At 38.7% G+C, this 18,144-nt stretch overlaps 2 protein-coding genes across 4 annotated transcripts in view; one reads left to right on the forward strand and one right to left on the reverse strand.

Moving 5' to 3' along the window:
- Nucleotides 1-2,356: 2,356 nt before the first annotated feature.
- LOC127624269 (5'-nucleotidase domain-containing protein 1-like) overlaps nucleotides 2,357-18,144 on the forward strand; it is a 75,634-nt gene continuing 59,846 nt past the window's right edge. For both annotated transcript variants that reach the window (XM_052099013.1, XM_052099014.1), the window contains exons 1-6: nucleotides 2,357-2,546; nucleotides 3,003-3,094; nucleotides 3,816-3,887; nucleotides 4,078-4,187; nucleotides 4,576-4,655; nucleotides 4,770-4,851. In XM_052099013.1, coding sequence (XP_051954973.1) covers nucleotides 2,454-2,546; nucleotides 3,003-3,094; nucleotides 3,816-3,887; nucleotides 4,078-4,187; nucleotides 4,576-4,655; nucleotides 4,770-4,851 — 529 coding nt within the window. In that variant the 5' untranslated portion in view covers nucleotides 2,357-2,453. The remainder of the gene's footprint in view (nucleotides 2,547-3,002; nucleotides 3,095-3,815; nucleotides 3,888-4,077; nucleotides 4,188-4,575; nucleotides 4,656-4,769; nucleotides 4,852-18,144) is intronic.
- On the reverse strand, nucleotides 5,135-10,043 carry LOC127624265 (collagen alpha-1(X) chain-like). 2 transcript variants are annotated; one of them, XM_052099008.1, is made up of 3 exons: nucleotides 9,904-10,043; nucleotides 9,500-9,623; nucleotides 5,135-7,575 (listed from the first exon to the last, which is right to left on the reverse strand). In XM_052099008.1, the coding sequence occupies exons 2-3, from the start codon at nucleotides 9,606-9,608 to the stop codon at nucleotides 5,714-5,716; spliced, it is 1,971 nt and encodes a 656-aa protein (XP_051954968.1). In that variant the 5' UTR covers nucleotides 9,609-9,623; nucleotides 9,904-10,043; the 3' UTR covers nucleotides 5,135-5,713. The 2 variants fall into 2 exon arrangements, with proteins under 2 accessions (XP_051954968.1, XP_051954969.1); XM_052099009.1 differs by having other exon boundaries at nucleotides 9,857-9,965.

The raw sequence follows: 18,144 nt of genomic DNA on the forward strand, positions 1-18,144 counted from the left end.
CAAAAAACATTATGTAAACTGCAATGCATTTATGACAAAGAACTGCACCGATGCAGATGTCATATCATAGCAATCTATCAATAAATGCGCACACACACACCTTGAACTCTCTGACGTTCGCTCTGCTCTGCACCCCTGCGGATTGAAAAGCGCGCTGAATCCATGCAGACTCAGATAAGGGGAGGAGCCGAAACTTGACGCAGCTTTCCGCCGTTTCAAATGAGTTTTTAAAGGGGACTGATATTAATTAGTCAAAAAATTGTTAGGGGGGCTGGGCAGAAATTTAGGGGGGCTGAAGCCCCCCTAAAAAGGGCCTAGTGACGCCCCTGGGCACTCCCATACGCATTATTACGCAATGTCTTGTTGTCTTGTTCAAGAATTCACACCTTAAATGTAATAGAGCCAATCACCTTTTAGATACTGACATCTCCTGTCAATCAAACTCGAGAATGCACATAAAAAGCAAGCCATTAAAACAGCATTGTTCAGTGTAATTTGAGGTAAATATGCACAATTTATGATACCAGTGTTGTTTGACTTTACTGCTGATTTTAATATGTCTTTTAAACGTAAGCTTGGCAAACCTTTTTGGAGATTTCGGTGTTCCCCCATTCAATTAGACAGGAGCTGCACTGTCAATAACCTCCAGGGAGCATTCCAAAGATGGCCGCCAGTGGATTTGCTTGCTAGAATGACTAGTTTGCCACAGAAAAAATCTGCCTGCAACGTTCTGGGAACGTTAGTGTATGGTTTTAAAAATCTAACCTAAAGAGAACATTCCTAGAATGTTTGGAATTGGTTCTCATAAAAATAACCAAACGGGAACCATATGCTAACTTTAGCGTAATGTTCTGTGTTTTGCTGGGTGTTCCAAAGACGATTGTTCTAAATTTTCTGTTTTTTATTAGATTTTTTTTCATCATTTTGATGATATTCCCTTTTGATTTTGATAATATTACATTTTTGTCAAAGACTGGAAAATCGCGTGAAAGAAAGAAATAGTTTATTCTTTTATGAAAGACCTACTTCATTTTGCAGTTTTTAATTGTTAGATAAAACGTTAAACAAAAAACTGTACTCAAACAGATGTAAATGAATGGCTGTCCAGTAATTTAGAAGTGGTGTCATACGTAGATGTAATAAAATGAATATGAGACCTGATCTTATTTGTGATACAATTATGCATTGTATGTGTTATTTGTTGATAACAAAGCATAACAAATGAATAAATTAATGGATGCATTTTTGCGTTATTACGGTAACAGCACCCGGAAAAGCGTACATTTTCAGATATTCTTCAAGTTCACACAAGCAAGCATAATAATAAGATTTGTGTAGTTCACATAAATCATATAAAACTATAACCACTACTGTAGTGTTGCTGCATTGAGTGCAGATAAACATTTGGTGCAGAAGATCTGCTTCCCATCTAGTGGTTTCCCTAAAATCACGATGCAGTACCAGCAAACACATTGGAGGCTCCCGCTACCGAGCGAGCTGCATCGACAGCTTTGAGTCTTTTTCAAGTTAAAATTGGTAAAAGAGTATCTGACGAAATAGGAGTTTATTCAATAGAGATGGTAGCAATATTATTAGCTATCAGGTGGATGGAGGACACTCGGGCCAATGAATGTGGTGATACATCTCTGCTTTATCAAGATTTATTAGTGGGAGATCCTCAAGACAAGACATTTTATATGAAATTATTTTAAGTATGCATATAGTAAATAAGTTAGAAATTAAGATGTGTTTCCTGTGGGTTCCAGCACATGTTGGAGTGGATGGAAATGAGGTGGTTGAACATTTAGCAAAGCAGGTGCTGAAATTATCACATATAGAAATGAATATCCCACTAAGTAAAGAAGTTAAGGCCAAAATCAGAACAGCTATAAAAGGGAAATGGCAAGAACTTTGGAATGAGGAGGGAAGAGGAAGACATATTTATCATATTTAAAATCAAGTAGGTGAAAGAGGGAATTTTGGTAGTAGAAGAGAAAACACATTCATTAGCAGACTTCACCTTGGGCACACAGCTCTAAATTATTCCCTATAGGCCTATAGAATGAACAAACATGAGTCTGCTAATTGTAGGTTATGTGGATCAGCAGAAACTGTAGAGCATGTACTAATATATTGTACTGCTTATGAAAATGACAAAGTTTTTCTGTTGGAAGAAAAAGAGAAATGGGGATAGGAAATTTTACTCTTTAAACACTGCTGCTTAATGACTTGAATCATCATAAAAAAATATATTTAATTGTAATTTTTTTTCATCAACGGTCCACACTCCAGACCACTAGGTGGCGGGAATGCACCTACCGTTTGTTTAACTGCAATACAACGCCAAAAGAAAAAGAAGAAGAAGAGGAAGAAGCCAGCTTTGAGTCATCGCAAGCCATTTCCGAGTCTGGAATAACCACTGTTCATATTCCTTTTCCTATCGAGGCGATATCATGAGTGAGTACTTCGCGCTGTCAGAGTGTGATGTCATTGGCTTTGATCTGGACCATACTCTCTGTCGGTACCATTTGAAGGAGACCTCCAAGGTGAGTCGGACTGGCATCATGCATATCTCACAAACGACCTTTAAACACATCAGTAGGGCTTTCGAACTTTGGCACCTCCACAACTAAACAAACATGTAACATTTGGCATTGATGTTAAAGTTTCTGGTTGACTAGGTTTTAATAAGTCAGAAATGCACGCGCACGCAAATGTTCTTGCCATTACTGGACCTGATCTGAAAAGTCGCATGATGTGCTTGCATGATGCACTGATATAAAAGCTAGGTCTGTTTGACAGGCCGTGTAAGAGAGGTGTCTCCTTTATCTCGTCAATCTAGCAGCCTTTGCGTTAATCAACTGCCGTTTAGTTTGTGGAGAGAAGGTAAATATCTATTTATAAAAGCGCGAGAGAAAGCTTCAGTATGGTTATAGGCCATCTGCATTTGAATGTACCTCTTGCCAGTGCTTGCATTTATTTCTTCATCTTTCTGTGTGCAGCTGTTCTATGAGAGTTTTGCACGGTATTTGGTGGAACATAAAGGTTATGATGAAGATCTGCTTCATTTGACACCTGCTACTTGGGATTTCTGGTGAGTTATTGCAGCAAAACACACATGCACGGGTATTAAAAGTATTGAAAGAACCTGCATGAAACTAGGCTCTTCATGACTGGTTAGTTTTAATTTCACGCCCTTGGCAATCAGTAATTGACTTGGACACTAGCAATCATCGAAAGTGAATTGCAATCATAAATTGCATTTAATGTGAGAATTAAAAGCCCATTCAAAGCAGGCGATCCGAGACATCACGAATAGAGTAAAGGATTTCCAGGGACCCAAAAGATTCCAAAGAAAAGGTGATGTTTTTGCTCTTAATTTTCAATTAAATCCATGGCTTGCTCAACCTTAATAACTATAAGGCATAATTCAAAGATATGGCATTCCATCAAGATTCTGGATAAATGAGAAGTCCTTAATGCTTTAGCAGGATAAGGATTGTAGCACATCTCACAGATTATCTGACAAAGATCTGAAATGTCATGATCTTTCTTAACCAGTTTTTAGATTGCATGAATTGGACAAACTGGAATTGAAATGAAAATCTCAAGAACATGGCTTTTGATAAATTGAGTCTCGTTTCTTGCAGGTGTACTTGTCACTTATACAAATATAAAGTAAACATAAATATCGGGTACAGATATACCCATATCATTGTCAATTATTTAGGCTGCATATTTCAGAAATGATACATTTTTATTTACCTGTTTGTCTCTATAGTACACAAACACATTTGCATTTGTCATGTGACTAGTTTTAAAGGTCTTGTGATGGACCTTGAAGAGGGGAACCTAATCAAGTTGGCAGACGATGGTACTGTCTTACGGTAAGGCAATTTCTTTTTTCTTTTTTTATAATATCTGTACACATTGCATATTTGTGTAACATCATAAAAAAGATTTTTAACAGTTTCTTTCTTTTTCTAGAAAAAGACTATGGGATGTTAGGAAATGCTCTAAGCTGCTTTTAACCTGTCATACTAAGATGTTATTTTGTTTTTACAAACTTACTTGTAGGGCAACTCATGGCACTAAAAACCTAAGCTCTGACGACATAACGAAGCATTATGGTCCTAAAAGAGAGTGGAAACATTTTCATTGCCTTAATACCTCATACACTCGATCTGGTAAGTTTTTAAGATTTTATAATCTTTTCAGATGACAGGATCATTTTAACAATTAACTGAATCAGAGAATTTATATTTATGTTGTGTTATGTATTATATATTACTATATAATTATACTTAAAGCTGATGTGTGTCATTTTTTGTGTGTGTTGAAGTTCTTTCTTGCGCCCTAGCTTAATATCCATAATCAACATTAAGGATATCGGCAGGAATATCGGTGTATGACAAATGAGAGCCAGGGGGTGTTTTTTTGTAATCTGTTTAAAAACAGTTATAATTTTTGCAGTTTCATTTGGTGATGCTAGTGTCACAGAAATTACACATTTCAGATTTAAGTTCTGCATTTGAAATGGAGCATTATTTTCAAATAGCTGTTCTTACCTTGCAGCAAAATACTATTTTTATGACAACTATTTTGACCTCCCTGGTGCTCTTCTCTGTGCAAGAGTGGTGGACATGTTGCATAAGGTAAAAATAACTAAAACCTTTTCTGAAAGGCTATATTTCTATTTCACTTTATTAGCCAGAACGGTTTACCTAGTAAAAGTATTTGTTTGTTTGTTTGTTTGTTTTTTACCATAGCGAGGATCTGAAATCACATCTGACTATTGGAAAGACATTGTTGCTGCCGTTGACCATAATTACAACACATCTGCATATCGGGGTATGTAGAGAAAACCCTTGTTTATAATCAGTATGTTGTACAATGTAATTAAATTCTGATAAGGTGTAATCCAAGGTCTCATCCATAGAGCGTAGCAAACCGCGAGAACATAATCTGATTTATAATAATGAAAATAATAAAAAAAAAAATAATGTTTATTATTATTTAGAATTTGAATTTAAGGTCAGGGATAGAAGGTAAGGGGCACTTACCATTGCGATAAAGCAAGCAACACTTGAACTCGGATAGCATTAGCACTGAACTACAGTGAAACACCAGCAGCAACACTGACATGAAAACTTTATTTGTATTTGGTATTAAAATGCACATATTATTAAACATCATGTGAAATATTACAGAGTTTACTGGGAGAAAAACTACAACAATTATTAGTATTATTATTCACTTTTTAATCCATTTATACATTACATTTAAAAAAAAAACTGGCTGGCTTAATGTTTCTAAAAAAAAAGGCCATTGTGTGCTGAGAGACTGAATTTTCTAAACATAAAAACATTGGAAATTTATGCTAAAACATTAGCACCAAACAAGGCAAACACAGAGCACCATTTCAATACATAAACAACAGTTCAGTTTTTAGGCAGATACGATAGGTCCATTGTCTAATTTCTTGGATAATTTGTTTTATGTTGTTTTTATTTCCATAACAATTGAGATTTCCAAAATATTTCCTTACAAATTAGCCTTAAGTTGATGTACAAGAAGGTAATTCAAGCTACAGAAAATAGATTTCTAAATTAGTCATCCTTTTATATTTTCTTTGACTTATGACAACAGGAACATTTAGGTATTAAAGCAGACAGTTGAATTTGAAAGTTTGAGGTTTCCTTGAGCATGTTTATCACGTTGAGGCAATCAAAAACCCAGAGAAAGAACAGTGTACATTGTCATCAGCATAAATACCACTGGACTGGTCATCTGGAACCTGGATGTACACTGTGTCATGGGCATGCAGCATAAGGACAGTACTGCCAGACATCTGATCAAGAAAACCTTTGTTGTATTCATCATAAGAGTACACGACTGGCTCTCTATTTTTGTAAAGGGCTACCAAAGCATTTGCCCCATTGACATGCATATGGAAAGAAAAGTAGTAAAGTCCTGGAACCTGACAGGTGAACACACCGGTATTAGGATCATAGTGGTTCTCCCCATTGTACACTATCTGGTTAAACACAATTGGTGTTGCAGCATTTGGGTAAGCTGTGGTAAGAAGAGCTGTGAATGCTGACATGGGTGCCTTCATCAGCTCATGACTTAAAGGCATTACCATTTCATGGGATTTAATTGGCATGCTTTTCTCATGTTGGTACACGATCTCGCCTGGGGGGCCGGGGGGTCCAGGAGGTCCTTGTGGACCTGGGAGACCATCATGACCTCTGGAACCAGGGTTCCCAGGAGGACCTTGAGGTCCCGCAATTCCTTTAGACGTGATCCCTGCTGGGCCAGGGAGCCCTGGGTTTCCTGGCTGGCCCTTAAGCCCAGGTGGGCCATCTGATCCTACAGGGCCGACTGGACCTCTTGCTCCAGGGATACCATTTTCACCCCTGTCACCTGGTTGCCCTTGGATCCCTGGATGTCCCTTATCTCCTGGTAGTCCCTTGCTACCTGGGATACCTGGAGCACCGGTAAATCCTGTTTCTCCCTTAGAACCCTGATGTCCCATGTGACCCATTGGGCCTGGGGGACCTGCTGCACCTGGAATACCAGGTTTTCCTGTGAAGCCTTGTGCACCCTGCTCACCTTTAGAACCTCTTGACCCTGGTGCCCCAACCATACCATTATCACCTTTGGGTCCCTGTGGACCTGTCTCTCCTTGGAATCCCCTAGAACCCTGAGGACCAGATGGACCTATTGACCCAATAGCACCTGGCTGACCCGTGTGGCCTGTTGGCCCTGGCTCTCCCTTTTGTCCTGTTGTTCCTGGAGTTCCTGAAACTCCCCGGTCTCCTGGAAGTCCAGGTGATCCAGGTTTTCCAGTACCTGGCAGACCAGGAGCTCCTGGTTGTCCTGCTGGTCCTTGATGACCTTTTTGTCCCATTGGCCCAGGCATACCTGGAGCGCCATTCTGGCCTGGATTTCCTGATGCTCCTATTCCAGGTGCCCCTGTGTGACCCTTTGGGCCTGGGATGCCCATAGGACCTGGTGACCCATCCCTACCTGGCATTCCTGACTTTCCAGGTTCTCCAGGAAATCCAGCTGGTCCAGACTTTCCAATTCCAGGCTGACCAGGCTGACCAGAAGGCCCCTGAGGGCCCATTGGACCTGGGCCACCAGGTCCTCCTGGAATACCGTGGCCAGGTTCTCCTTTGTAACCTGGTAGCCCAGGAATTCCAGGCTGCCCCTTTAGGCCAGGTTCTCCACGAGGTCCCATTGCCCCGGGAAGTCCGTGTGGTCCAGGCTTTCCAGGAGAAGAAATGCCAGCAGGTCCTGGTATTCCTGGTGTTCCTGGTGCTCCTCTTGCACCTTGTGGTCCTCCAGGCCCATGATTTCCCTTCTCACCTGGATATCCAGGTGCACCTGGTTTTCCAGGTGAACCTGGACTGCCAGGTTTACCAGGTGAGGAGTAGCCTGCTGGACCTGGTGGTCCAGGTGGGCCCATAGGTCCGGTGTGTCCAACACCATTTTTTCCAGGAAATCCTGGTGGGCCGGGGGGCCCAGGTTTACCTGGGGAACCAGGGGTACCAGGTGTCCCAGCAACAGCTAAAAAATAAAATAAGTTATAAGAGAATTGTGATAGATCGCATCACATGAATTTATCTCTTATATAATCAATATATTAAAAATCGCTTTCCAAGACATTTCTTAACACACACTATTGGCCATGTGATATGCTGTGACTAATCTAAGACACTTTATTAAGACAAAATGAGTTGTCATGCTTATTTTCACTAGTTATTTTAATTATTTAATCATAATTTGGTTATTAATCGATTACATTGCCATTTACAGTATATTAAGTTAGAAATAAGTTAAATATTTGCAGGGTGATTATGTCAGATTGTATTGATAATGAGAGCTATCATGGTCCGCTGGCTTTAGGGATTGATCACTTGCATGTTGTATCTCACTAGTCATTTAGCAAACATGTTTAGGGGGAAAAAAATTAATGTTGAAATAATAAGTTATGGTATAAATTTGAATACAGAACTGAATTAATCTATTTCTGTTGTTTGATTTATGATGAGGTATTTGGGTATAAAAGAGGTTGTGATGGATTAGTGCTTATATTAGTGCTTATGGACAGAGAGACTTCACGTGTAGTAATTAAACAAATAAACAAATCTTTCTTGACCTAATCCTTTTTAAGCACAATAGCAGCTCCTTGTTCTACAGTATTTGTTTAATATAGCTGTCAGGCAGACTTTTTATTATAAGTGAAAGAGGGGCTGTGACTCAGAGGTAAACCTATGCTATGTGTTTGCACCCAGGAAATTTCAAGCACTGTGGCTATAGGTAATTGTTTTTTATTATTATTTATTTTCTTTTATTTTTTTTTATCAAATTTAGTACATTAATTTTGACATTAAACTGTTCAAAGAGTGAAGAGTGTCTGAGGCTCAGCAGATTAATCTGGCAAGAATATATGGTAACATTATGCAAGAATTGTGGAAGTTTACCTTGGAAATTTTTTTTTAATTTTTGTTTTATGCCATACATAAGTGTTGTTTTGAAGTTTTGCAGCATTTATGAAACAACATAGCATTTTGAGCCAAAGCTGAATCACCAGGCATTTCCCAAACTGCAAGTGACTCCACATGCTGTGGTCAAACAAAACCATGATTTCTACCTCTGAGTGTGTATTATGAAATATAACAACAGGTTTAACTTTCTGCACCCACAGTGTTTGTAAAAAAAATAAATACTCATTTTAGCCAGTAGGTATTTCTGACAGAGGTGATGCTCAATTGAATTTGATTCCTTGGAACCATCTAGGAACACTGGGCTTTTTGTTCTGTTTGAAATGCTGAAGATTGCTTGTCGTAAAATAATTGTATAATTAAACACCACCATTTGAGTTATTTTGGGTGTGCCTGTTGTAATGTGGTAGCATCTGTTTTGGAGATTTTCCAATACCCAGATGTAGAAGATTGTATGAGAACCTATTTAAATAATGTAGTTTTCCAACCCGAAAAGCATTAAACGGAGTTTGTACTCATGCATGTTGCACAGTATCGAGAGGCTTAATTACTCATTTTGGTAGTTAACGAACGTGTGGAGTGCATGCACTTTGGGAATTACAAAAGAGGTGGATACCTAAAGTTTTGTTTGATGTTTGTGAATTTCAATTATGATTCAGTTTTAGGCATGCACAGGATCATAACTGGTAGTAATAAATGGCTATTATGTCTAAAAGCAAAGTAAGCTTTATCAAAGAAGCACAATATTATCGGAAAGACTGAGGTAGCCTGCATGGATGCAACAAGAATGACTCATTTTATGTTTGTAAAAGTATATATTTTTGGCACCCTATGTATGCTAAACTCTATTAGTGTAGTGTCTTCTAACATTGGACCTGTAAGACGCTGTTAATATATAGAAATATTTTGACTTCCATATGACAGAGCTTAGATGTCATGAAATAAATTAAGTAAATATACTACGAATGAAACGGTTATAAACTCACCATGAGATTTTGTAGGATAGGACTGTTTTTTCATATGATAGTATCTCTCAGGGGTTGCCTCCGCCAATACCACAAGGACAAGAAGAATGCTTGTTACTCTGAGGTCCATTTTCTGAAGCTACGCCTGCAAAGAAATGATGAAATTAATGAAATAATTAATGAAAACAAAACTTGAAGCTTTAGATATCTATAGCTTATAGAATATATAAAGATATGGCATCAGTGTACATGAAGACCGAATTACTTTGATAGCACCAAGAACACACTCATGAAAGCCTCATTCAGACTGCAGAGACAGTGAATGTGGCCCTGGACCTCTACATAGGCACAGTAGCATCTGAATTAAAAATGTCCCACCTGACCCAGCAATACCAAATGTTCTCACAATGGTATTCTGTACCCACCAGCAGGATGGCACTCCAGAAGTCAAAGGTTTCCGTAGATCCTTAAGTTTCCAGTCTGTCCTTGGAACTCGTGTTGTTCACAGGAATGGATTCCACTATTTATACCAAATTTGCTTCTCCAGCAGCACCCACAATCTCCCTCCTCCTCCTGTGATGTCAGTCTAAATGAAGGATATAGTGTCTGTTTTTAATGCATGGCAGTTCAGCATAATTTGGTGCTTCCCATCATTTTAAATCCATGCTTTCTTTGATCCTTTTGTTTTTGTTTGTTTTTTTACAAATGTTTTTAATGCAACAGGTGTGTTGCATATGTATTATGGATTCATTAGCTAATTAAGTTGATCATTCACCCAAAAATTATAAGTCTGTCATCATTTACAAACTTTAAAGCCCAGATGACCATATATCTTCAGTGAAAACCATATGGACATGTTAGGCGGAATATTATCCACATTCATTATTCATCCGCCTTTCAATTTAAGAAAAAAGATTCAGTAATAGTGCATGTAGTGAACTTGTGCATTCAAGAGATTTAAATGTTCTTAAATCTTTTTTTATTATTTTTAATTTATCTCCTTTTGGGTCCACGGAAGTAAGAAATTCATGCTGGTTTTATTCAATATGAGGGTGAGTAAATGATGACCAAATTTTCTTTTTTGAGATAATTTTCCCTTTAAGTATCAATAGAGCCTTATAGACATAATAGATAACTGGTTGTAAGTAGCATAGGGTTATAGATTCAATGCTTTCCAAACCTTTATACCTCTCTGTGGTGATTTAAGTCAGGATCAGTTTCAAACCTCAGCTCAGAATATGTGGACAGTGTGGTTATGTCTACCTTGGAGCAGCAGAGGGCAGAATTGATGTCTAGTGGAGAGTTTTGTGGGAACTGTTTGGCACACTAGCCATAGGGGTCATGATTGGAATTATTATTAGGATCTTGATGACAGGCAAGTGTCGGAGGAAACAGTGGTGAAGTTGAATTGTACTTCTGTAATTACGGTTAATACACAGCATCTGTCAAATATATGTTCCAATCATTTTCCCATGCTGTTTGAGCTTCTTGAATTTTCACAGTTTTCTAAATTCCACTTTAACCCGTAATGTGGAATGAATTTGAGAAGTCTTTACTGCAGGGTGTCTGATGCTCTGGTCTGTTTAATTAATGTGGGAAGTCTGATGCTGTAGACTAGAGTGGCTTCAGGCTTTTTTCTAGAGCAGGTGTACGGTTAAAAAATAGCAAAACCGCACATCTCTTTCCATCTTCTTGGATGCAGTCTGACTTCATCTTAGAAATATCTTGATTTCTGACTGCTTAAACAGAGGGACTAATTCACTTAACTCAGCAGCAAGGACATCGCTAGGCTCTGTTTACTGGGGCATAAGTTGTTCCCCGGTAAAATTTTACTGATAAATCCTTGTCTGACAAGGAAGATTACCGTATACGTAAATGCCTTTAGACCCCCTTAGATAATATGGATACACCTTTGTTTTTTGTTTTGTTCTGTTTTTACGAGTACTACTAAAAGAGTAGAAGCACACATATTTAGAAGTATTTCAGTGCAAAAGCCAGTGTCTTAGTCACTGACCACCCCGCAATCCAGTTGAACCGGTTGGTAACTATGCTAAAATAGCTCTGTGCAGTGATTATTTAAATTAAGTAATTTTAATTCTCTTCAGTGCACACGTGCCTCCTATGTATATGAATTAGGTTTATATCAGGTTTATTAAAGAATGATCCTTATTCACACAAGTCAGTGTTATTTTCCTGCCACAATAAACGTTTAGCTATTACTGCTCATGGTAACTGATGGTAAAAGTAATTTTAAGAGATTATTGTGTGCATTTTATATATTATCAAGGCAGGAGTAATTCATAAAATTTTTATTGGTTAATAGAGATGAACATTATAACTGGGCATATATCAAGATGTGCAGTGTAGTCAATTGCAGTTTCAGCATAAAAAAAAAGACCCGATCTGCAAGAATTGGAATTGCGCTGAAATTGCATTCAGCATGTTACATGATTTTCTTAATTCCATTTAATGCATTAGGTGCTAAACAGACCGATCTCACCGTGAAAATGCAAACAGTTGGTTGTTTAGGCTCTTTAGCCAAAGCTGGTCTGTGTAACAAAATTTGAAACACTTCTTCCAGTGGCCAAAGCGTAAATGTTGTTGGGTATATGGGCACATGTGAGCTCCAATTTCTTGGTGTAATGTTCACTGAAGAGTGCCAAAAGCTGGTTGTGAAGTGAGTTGTTTTCAGCGTTACAGACTGTAATACAGTAAAGAGGAAAGCATATTTTATAAACTGTAACCCCCAACCCAAACCCCATACCTAAACTTTAGGGGCAGTAGTGGTTCAGCGGTTGAGGCTCTATTGAGAGGTTCAAGTCCCAGCACTGCCAAGATGCCACTGTTGGGCCCTTGACCCTATCTGCTCCAGGGGTGCCGTATCATGGCCCCAGCTTAGCTAGGATATGTGAAAACAAATACATTTCACACTATATATGCAAAAATGTACGTCTAATGTGTGACCAAAATAAAGGCTTCTATTCTCTATTCTGAACCATCAGTGCAGTAAAAATGTAATGTTAGAGGCGAAAATGCAACCTGAATCCCACTGATTATGTGAACACTAGAGCCTGACCGATATTGGATTTTTGAGACTGATTTTAGAGGGAGGAAATTCACTAATAACAGATATGTTGGCCAATATAGCTAATTTTTGAGCTGGAGTGAAAACAGACCTTTTCCATGTGGATAGCTATATTTTGATCAAAGAATATTTGACATTGTTATTATGCATTGTCAACAAATTCTAGAAATGAACACCGAAAATAAAGAATAAATACAATAAATAGCTAAATAAACATCAGTAATACTGTTAAGTATCAGTCACTTGCTGACCATTTAAAAAAAGCTAAATAAACATTAGTAGAACGGTTTAATATCAGTCAAATGCTGACTATTTAAATAAAGAATAAATAAAATAAAAAAAATAGCTAATTAAACAGTAGTAGAACGGTTTAGTATCAGTCAAATGCTGACTATTTTAATACTGCCAGTCAATTAGGGGCAGGTTGTAATACAAGAAGCATTTACACCTGCCGAGTCGAGATAAACAACGTTGTTACACCGTATTCTGCTATACAAGTGCAGGGGAAACATACAACGAGACTTTCGAGAATTTAATTAAATATTAAATGTTATAAATGCAATGACTGGAGTTGTTCAGTTCAAATGGGTACCAAACTGTGAATTCTGAACAAAACAGTTTGGTGTTTACACATTAGCTTTCACTTAGCAATGAAAGTAGCTACGTGGTTAGCTAGTTAGCTATAAGATCGTTGTCATGGAGAGTAAAAGATAGACATTGTTTATTTACTATTCCAGCATTGCGTTTCACCAACTAGGTGACAACATAGCATGAAATCAACACTCAACAGACACAGTCCACCACCACACCATTGTCTGCTGAGCTGCAAAATGATGCTCTGATGCTAACATTTCAATCTGCTATGTTACTGACAAACTATAGCTGGCTAGCATGGCAAACAGATGTGATAAACACGAGTGACATGGTTGTCAGGGACGGGTTAACGTTATATTAGTTATATTGGAAAGGGGAAATGATGGGGACATTGTTTATTAACTTTCCAGTATGTATTTCACCAGAAACACCGTCAGCTCAGCTCTGTAAACAGTGGAGTCCGAGTGCGCTCTGCTGGACAAACCACGTTATGACACCAATTCTAAAGCATTGTTTTCTTCATTATATGTTCTAAAAAAATATATTTTTTAAAAAAGGTTTTCATATCTGCGCATATCGGTAAACATATATGCCGATACCGATATATCTATGAAAGCATAATATCGACCAACCGATAAATCAGTCGGGCATTAGTGAACACTATTTTTTCCTGGTTTCAATGTGGGATCTGAACCGGGGTCTCCCATGCTGCTTATGGTTGTGCCACAATGGAGGGTAAACACATTGGAGCCGATGCACTTGTCAGCATAATGTGGCCGATCCTAGGGTCACATGCTGAATTTCCCGTGTTCATGTTGTGGTAAAACAACACATGCAAAAATAAATGCTATTAGTGGACAAAATTTATTCTTGGCACATTTCCCCCAAACAAAGAAACTGTTTGCAGATACACTCATTTTTAAAATGGGTGCATTTAAAAAATACAATGTGTGCACACATTCAAATGGCATATTCTTCTTTCAGTAAGCATTAGTGAAACCAAAAAACGACTGCCATCTGGCATGTTTTCCATGCATTCTGTACAATTTTAAAAGTAGTTACCGGTACTTTTCAAGTATCTGATTTAGCCGCTCTACTGATAGTCCTGAATTTCAACAGAACTCAAGAGTTGAAGTCTCTCTTTTCTGCTCTGTCAGTCCATTCCTGACTGCTGTCTGAGTGCTCTCACTGGAACCAAAAGATCAGAATCAGCTTATACTTATATTAAGTATGCTTATACATACGAGGAATTTGTCTCGGTGACAAGAGCTTCCAGTGCACAGCAATACAAAAACAGCAGCAAGACATAGACAATAATAAAAAATACAAAACAATAATTGTACACATGTACATACACACACATATATATACAGTGTATATATATATATATATATATATATATATATATATATTTTTTTTTTTTTTCTATGTTGCAGTCTTTGCATAAGACTGCATCATAGCAACACGTTTACTTGTTTTCCTCCAGGTTTTGTTTGGCTTTTTAAAATAATGCATTCAATTCTTAAAACACTGTTTATTTGATTCAATTTAAAGCACTTGGCCAACGTGTACAGCTTAAATGAGTGTGTTTTCATTTGTGTGTTTATGTTCCACGTTTCAGTGCAACATTGAGACCGAATTCACTCCCAATATCAACTCTTCAAGGGTTAAATATTTATACCATAACTTTGACAGCCTAATTCTATAGTCTTGTGACAGATTCACAAAGAGTTAGAAGCTCACTAGACGGGGTGCCCATAATGAGTTCTTGCTGTCTGGTTAGATTGTCTACCTCCTGTGTGATGTGGTCTTCCACTGAGCTTCTGTGTAGTCTTGAGTGGAGTGGTGGTGCTGGAAAACCTCTTATTTTATATGTCAAATTCACCACCGTCACTTTCCATATATGATACAGTGCATATGCTTTCACCATGTTGAATCCCAACACTGGCATGGAAACATTTGTTTAAGCTTTGTGTGTTAATTATGCCTGTGAAATATAGAATGCCTCAAACCTGTAGACTACATGTTATCTCATAGGCCATTTGTTATAAGCGCTGGCTAAGTTTTACTGCTTGCTGCTTTATTTGATCCCCTTTTCTCCAAATTTGGAATGCCCAATTTTCACTACTTAGTAAGTCCTCGTGGTGGAGAGTTTACTTACCTCAATCCGGGTGGCGCAGGACAAATCTCCGTTACCTTCGCTTCTGAGACCGACAATCCATGCATCTTAAAACATGTCTTGTCATGCATGACACCGTGGAGACTCATTAAGGCACATGCTACTCTCTGTGATTGCGATGAGTCAATAGTCGCTGAGCTGCCCAAGCCCCCTTACTGCTTGCTTTTTTGAAGCATGCACATAAAAGATTGTTTTACAGTTGGGCATAATGAGGATTAGTACATTTGAATATTCTGCATATTATTAATAATGGTTATCAAAACTGTGTCCTTGATGATTTATGAATTGATACTGTTACTACTTGTTTTTTTAAATAAAGTTAAAGTATCTCACAACACCCCTTACATTTTTGTTAATATTTGATTATGTCTTTTCATGTGACAACACTGAAGAAATGACACAAATATTTTGTGTGGCCACCATTATTTTCCGGCACTGCTTTAACCATCTGGGGCTTGGAGTTCACCAGAGCTTCACAGGTTGCCACTGGAGTCCATGACGACGTCACGGAGCTGGTGGATGTTAGAGACCTCGTGCTCCTCCACCTTCCGTTTGAGGATGCCCCACAGATGCTCAATAGGGTTTAGGTCTGGAGACATGCTTGGCCAGTCCTTCACCCTCAGCTTCTTTAGCAAGGCAGTGGTCGTCTTGGAGGTGTGTTTGGGGTCGTTATCATGCTGGAATACTGCCCTGCGGCCCAGTCTTCAAAGGGAGGGGATCATGCTCTGCTTTAGTATGTCACAGTACATGTTGGCATTCATGGTTCCCTCAATGAACTGTAGCTCCCCGGTGCCGGCAGCACTCACGCAGCCCCAGACCATGACACTCCCACCACCATACTTGACTGTAGGCAAGACACACTTGTCTTTGTACTCCTCACCTGGTTGCCACCACACACGCTTGACACCATCTGAACCAAATAAGTTTATCTTGGTCTCATCAGACCACAGGACATGGTTCCAGCAATCCATGTCCTTAGTCTGCTTGTCTTCAGCAAACTGTTTGCAGGCTTTCTTGTGCATCATCTTTAGAAGAGACTTCCTTCTGGGATGACAGCCATGCAGACCAATTTGATGCAGTGTGCGGCGCATGGTCTGAGCACTGACAGGCTGACCCCCACCCCTTCAACCTTTGCAGCAATGCTGGCAGCACTCATACGTCTATTTCCCAAAGACAACCTCTGGATATGACGCTGAGCACGTGCACTCAACTTCTTTGGTCGACCATGGCGAGGCCTGTTCTGAGTGGAACCTGTCCTGTTAAACCGCTGTATTGTCTTGGCCACCGTACTGCAGCTCAGTGTCAGGGTCTTGGCAATCTTCTTATAGCCTAGGCCATCTTTATGTAGAGCAACAATTCTTTTTTCAAATCCTCTTTGCCATGAGGTGCCAGTGTTGAACTTCCAGTGACCAGTATGAGGGAGTGTGAGAGTGATGACACCAAATTTAACACACCTGCTCCCCATTCACACCTGAGACCTTTTAACACTAACGAGTCACACGACACTGTGGAGGGAAAATGGCTAAATGGGCCCAATTTGGACATTTTCACTTAGGGGTGTACTCACTTTGGTTGCCAGCGGTTTAGACATTAATGACTGTGTGTTTATTATTATGTTATACAAGCTGTACACTCACTACTTTACATTGTAGCAAAGTGTCATTTCTTCAATGTTGTCACATGAAAAGATATAATCAAATAATTACAAAAATGTGAGGGGTGTACACACTTTTGTGAGATACTGTACATGCTTTCTGCAGTGATGACTGGTACTTTTCAAGAGTAGGGAAGCACAGATGTCAGTTTACAATGGCAATGTGTGTACTCTGATCTTTAATGTTTCTCCTAATACTGTAGCTTCTTCTCAAACTACTACAAAACAGTTAACAAATAACTTTATTAAAGATAACTGACCAAGCTCTGTACAGTATTTTTACATTATTTTCAAATAGCTGTAGACAAGATTATGAACCTGAAACTAAATGTGTTACAACAAACTTCCACTTTATCTCTGAGCACTCTTGTGTATGGCAGTGATTTAAAATTTCACATGCTGTCAGTCATATGTATCAGTTTTATTTATTAGACAACAACAAACAGCCATTTGAGAGATCGCCCAATCATCATTAGAAGATGGGCTTCCAATAATTAGTGGTGCTTGCAAAGCATCACTATTGTAATCTCACATACTTATTAGTGGTGCTTGCAAAGCATCACTATTGTAATCTCACATACTTATTAGTGGTGCTTGCCAAAGGCAAGGCATCACTATTGTTATTCGCCATACTTATTATTATTAGTGGTGCTTGCAAAGCATCACTATTGTAATCTCACATACTTATTAGTGGTGCTTGCAAAGCATCACTATTGTAATCTCACATACTTATTTTTATTTTTCTTCTTTTTATTAGTGGTGCTTGCAAAGCATCACTATTGTAATCTCACATACTTATTTTTATTTTTCTTCTTTTTATTATTATTCTATCTCCGTACAAAACTTCGGCACCTAACTCGTCCCGCACCGTTTGGCGTAGACCCACAAATGAGGTGTCAAATCGAACGGCCTATTGAGGACACGTGTGCTATGACTTTTATAAGCGATCGGGGTACGGTATTTGCCCCAGGGGCAAAAAAGCGGCCGAAAAATCCCATAGACTTAACATTGTGACAAACTTTGAGGCGTCACAGCTCCGAGCGAGGATTTCACAGAAACGTGTGATTTGCCACATTTGAAGAGGCTGGCAGGCTCTGTAAGAGCATACCTCAATATGGGGTAAAAGTTGCACCCCTGGGGGCAGGAGCTGCCCA

This window comes from Xyrauchen texanus, chromosome 30 (assembly GCF_025860055.1).
Source record: "Xyrauchen texanus isolate HMW12.3.18 chromosome 30, RBS_HiC_50CHRs, whole genome shotgun sequence".
Lineage (NCBI taxonomy): Eukaryota > Metazoa > Chordata > Actinopteri > Cypriniformes > Catostomidae > Xyrauchen > Xyrauchen texanus.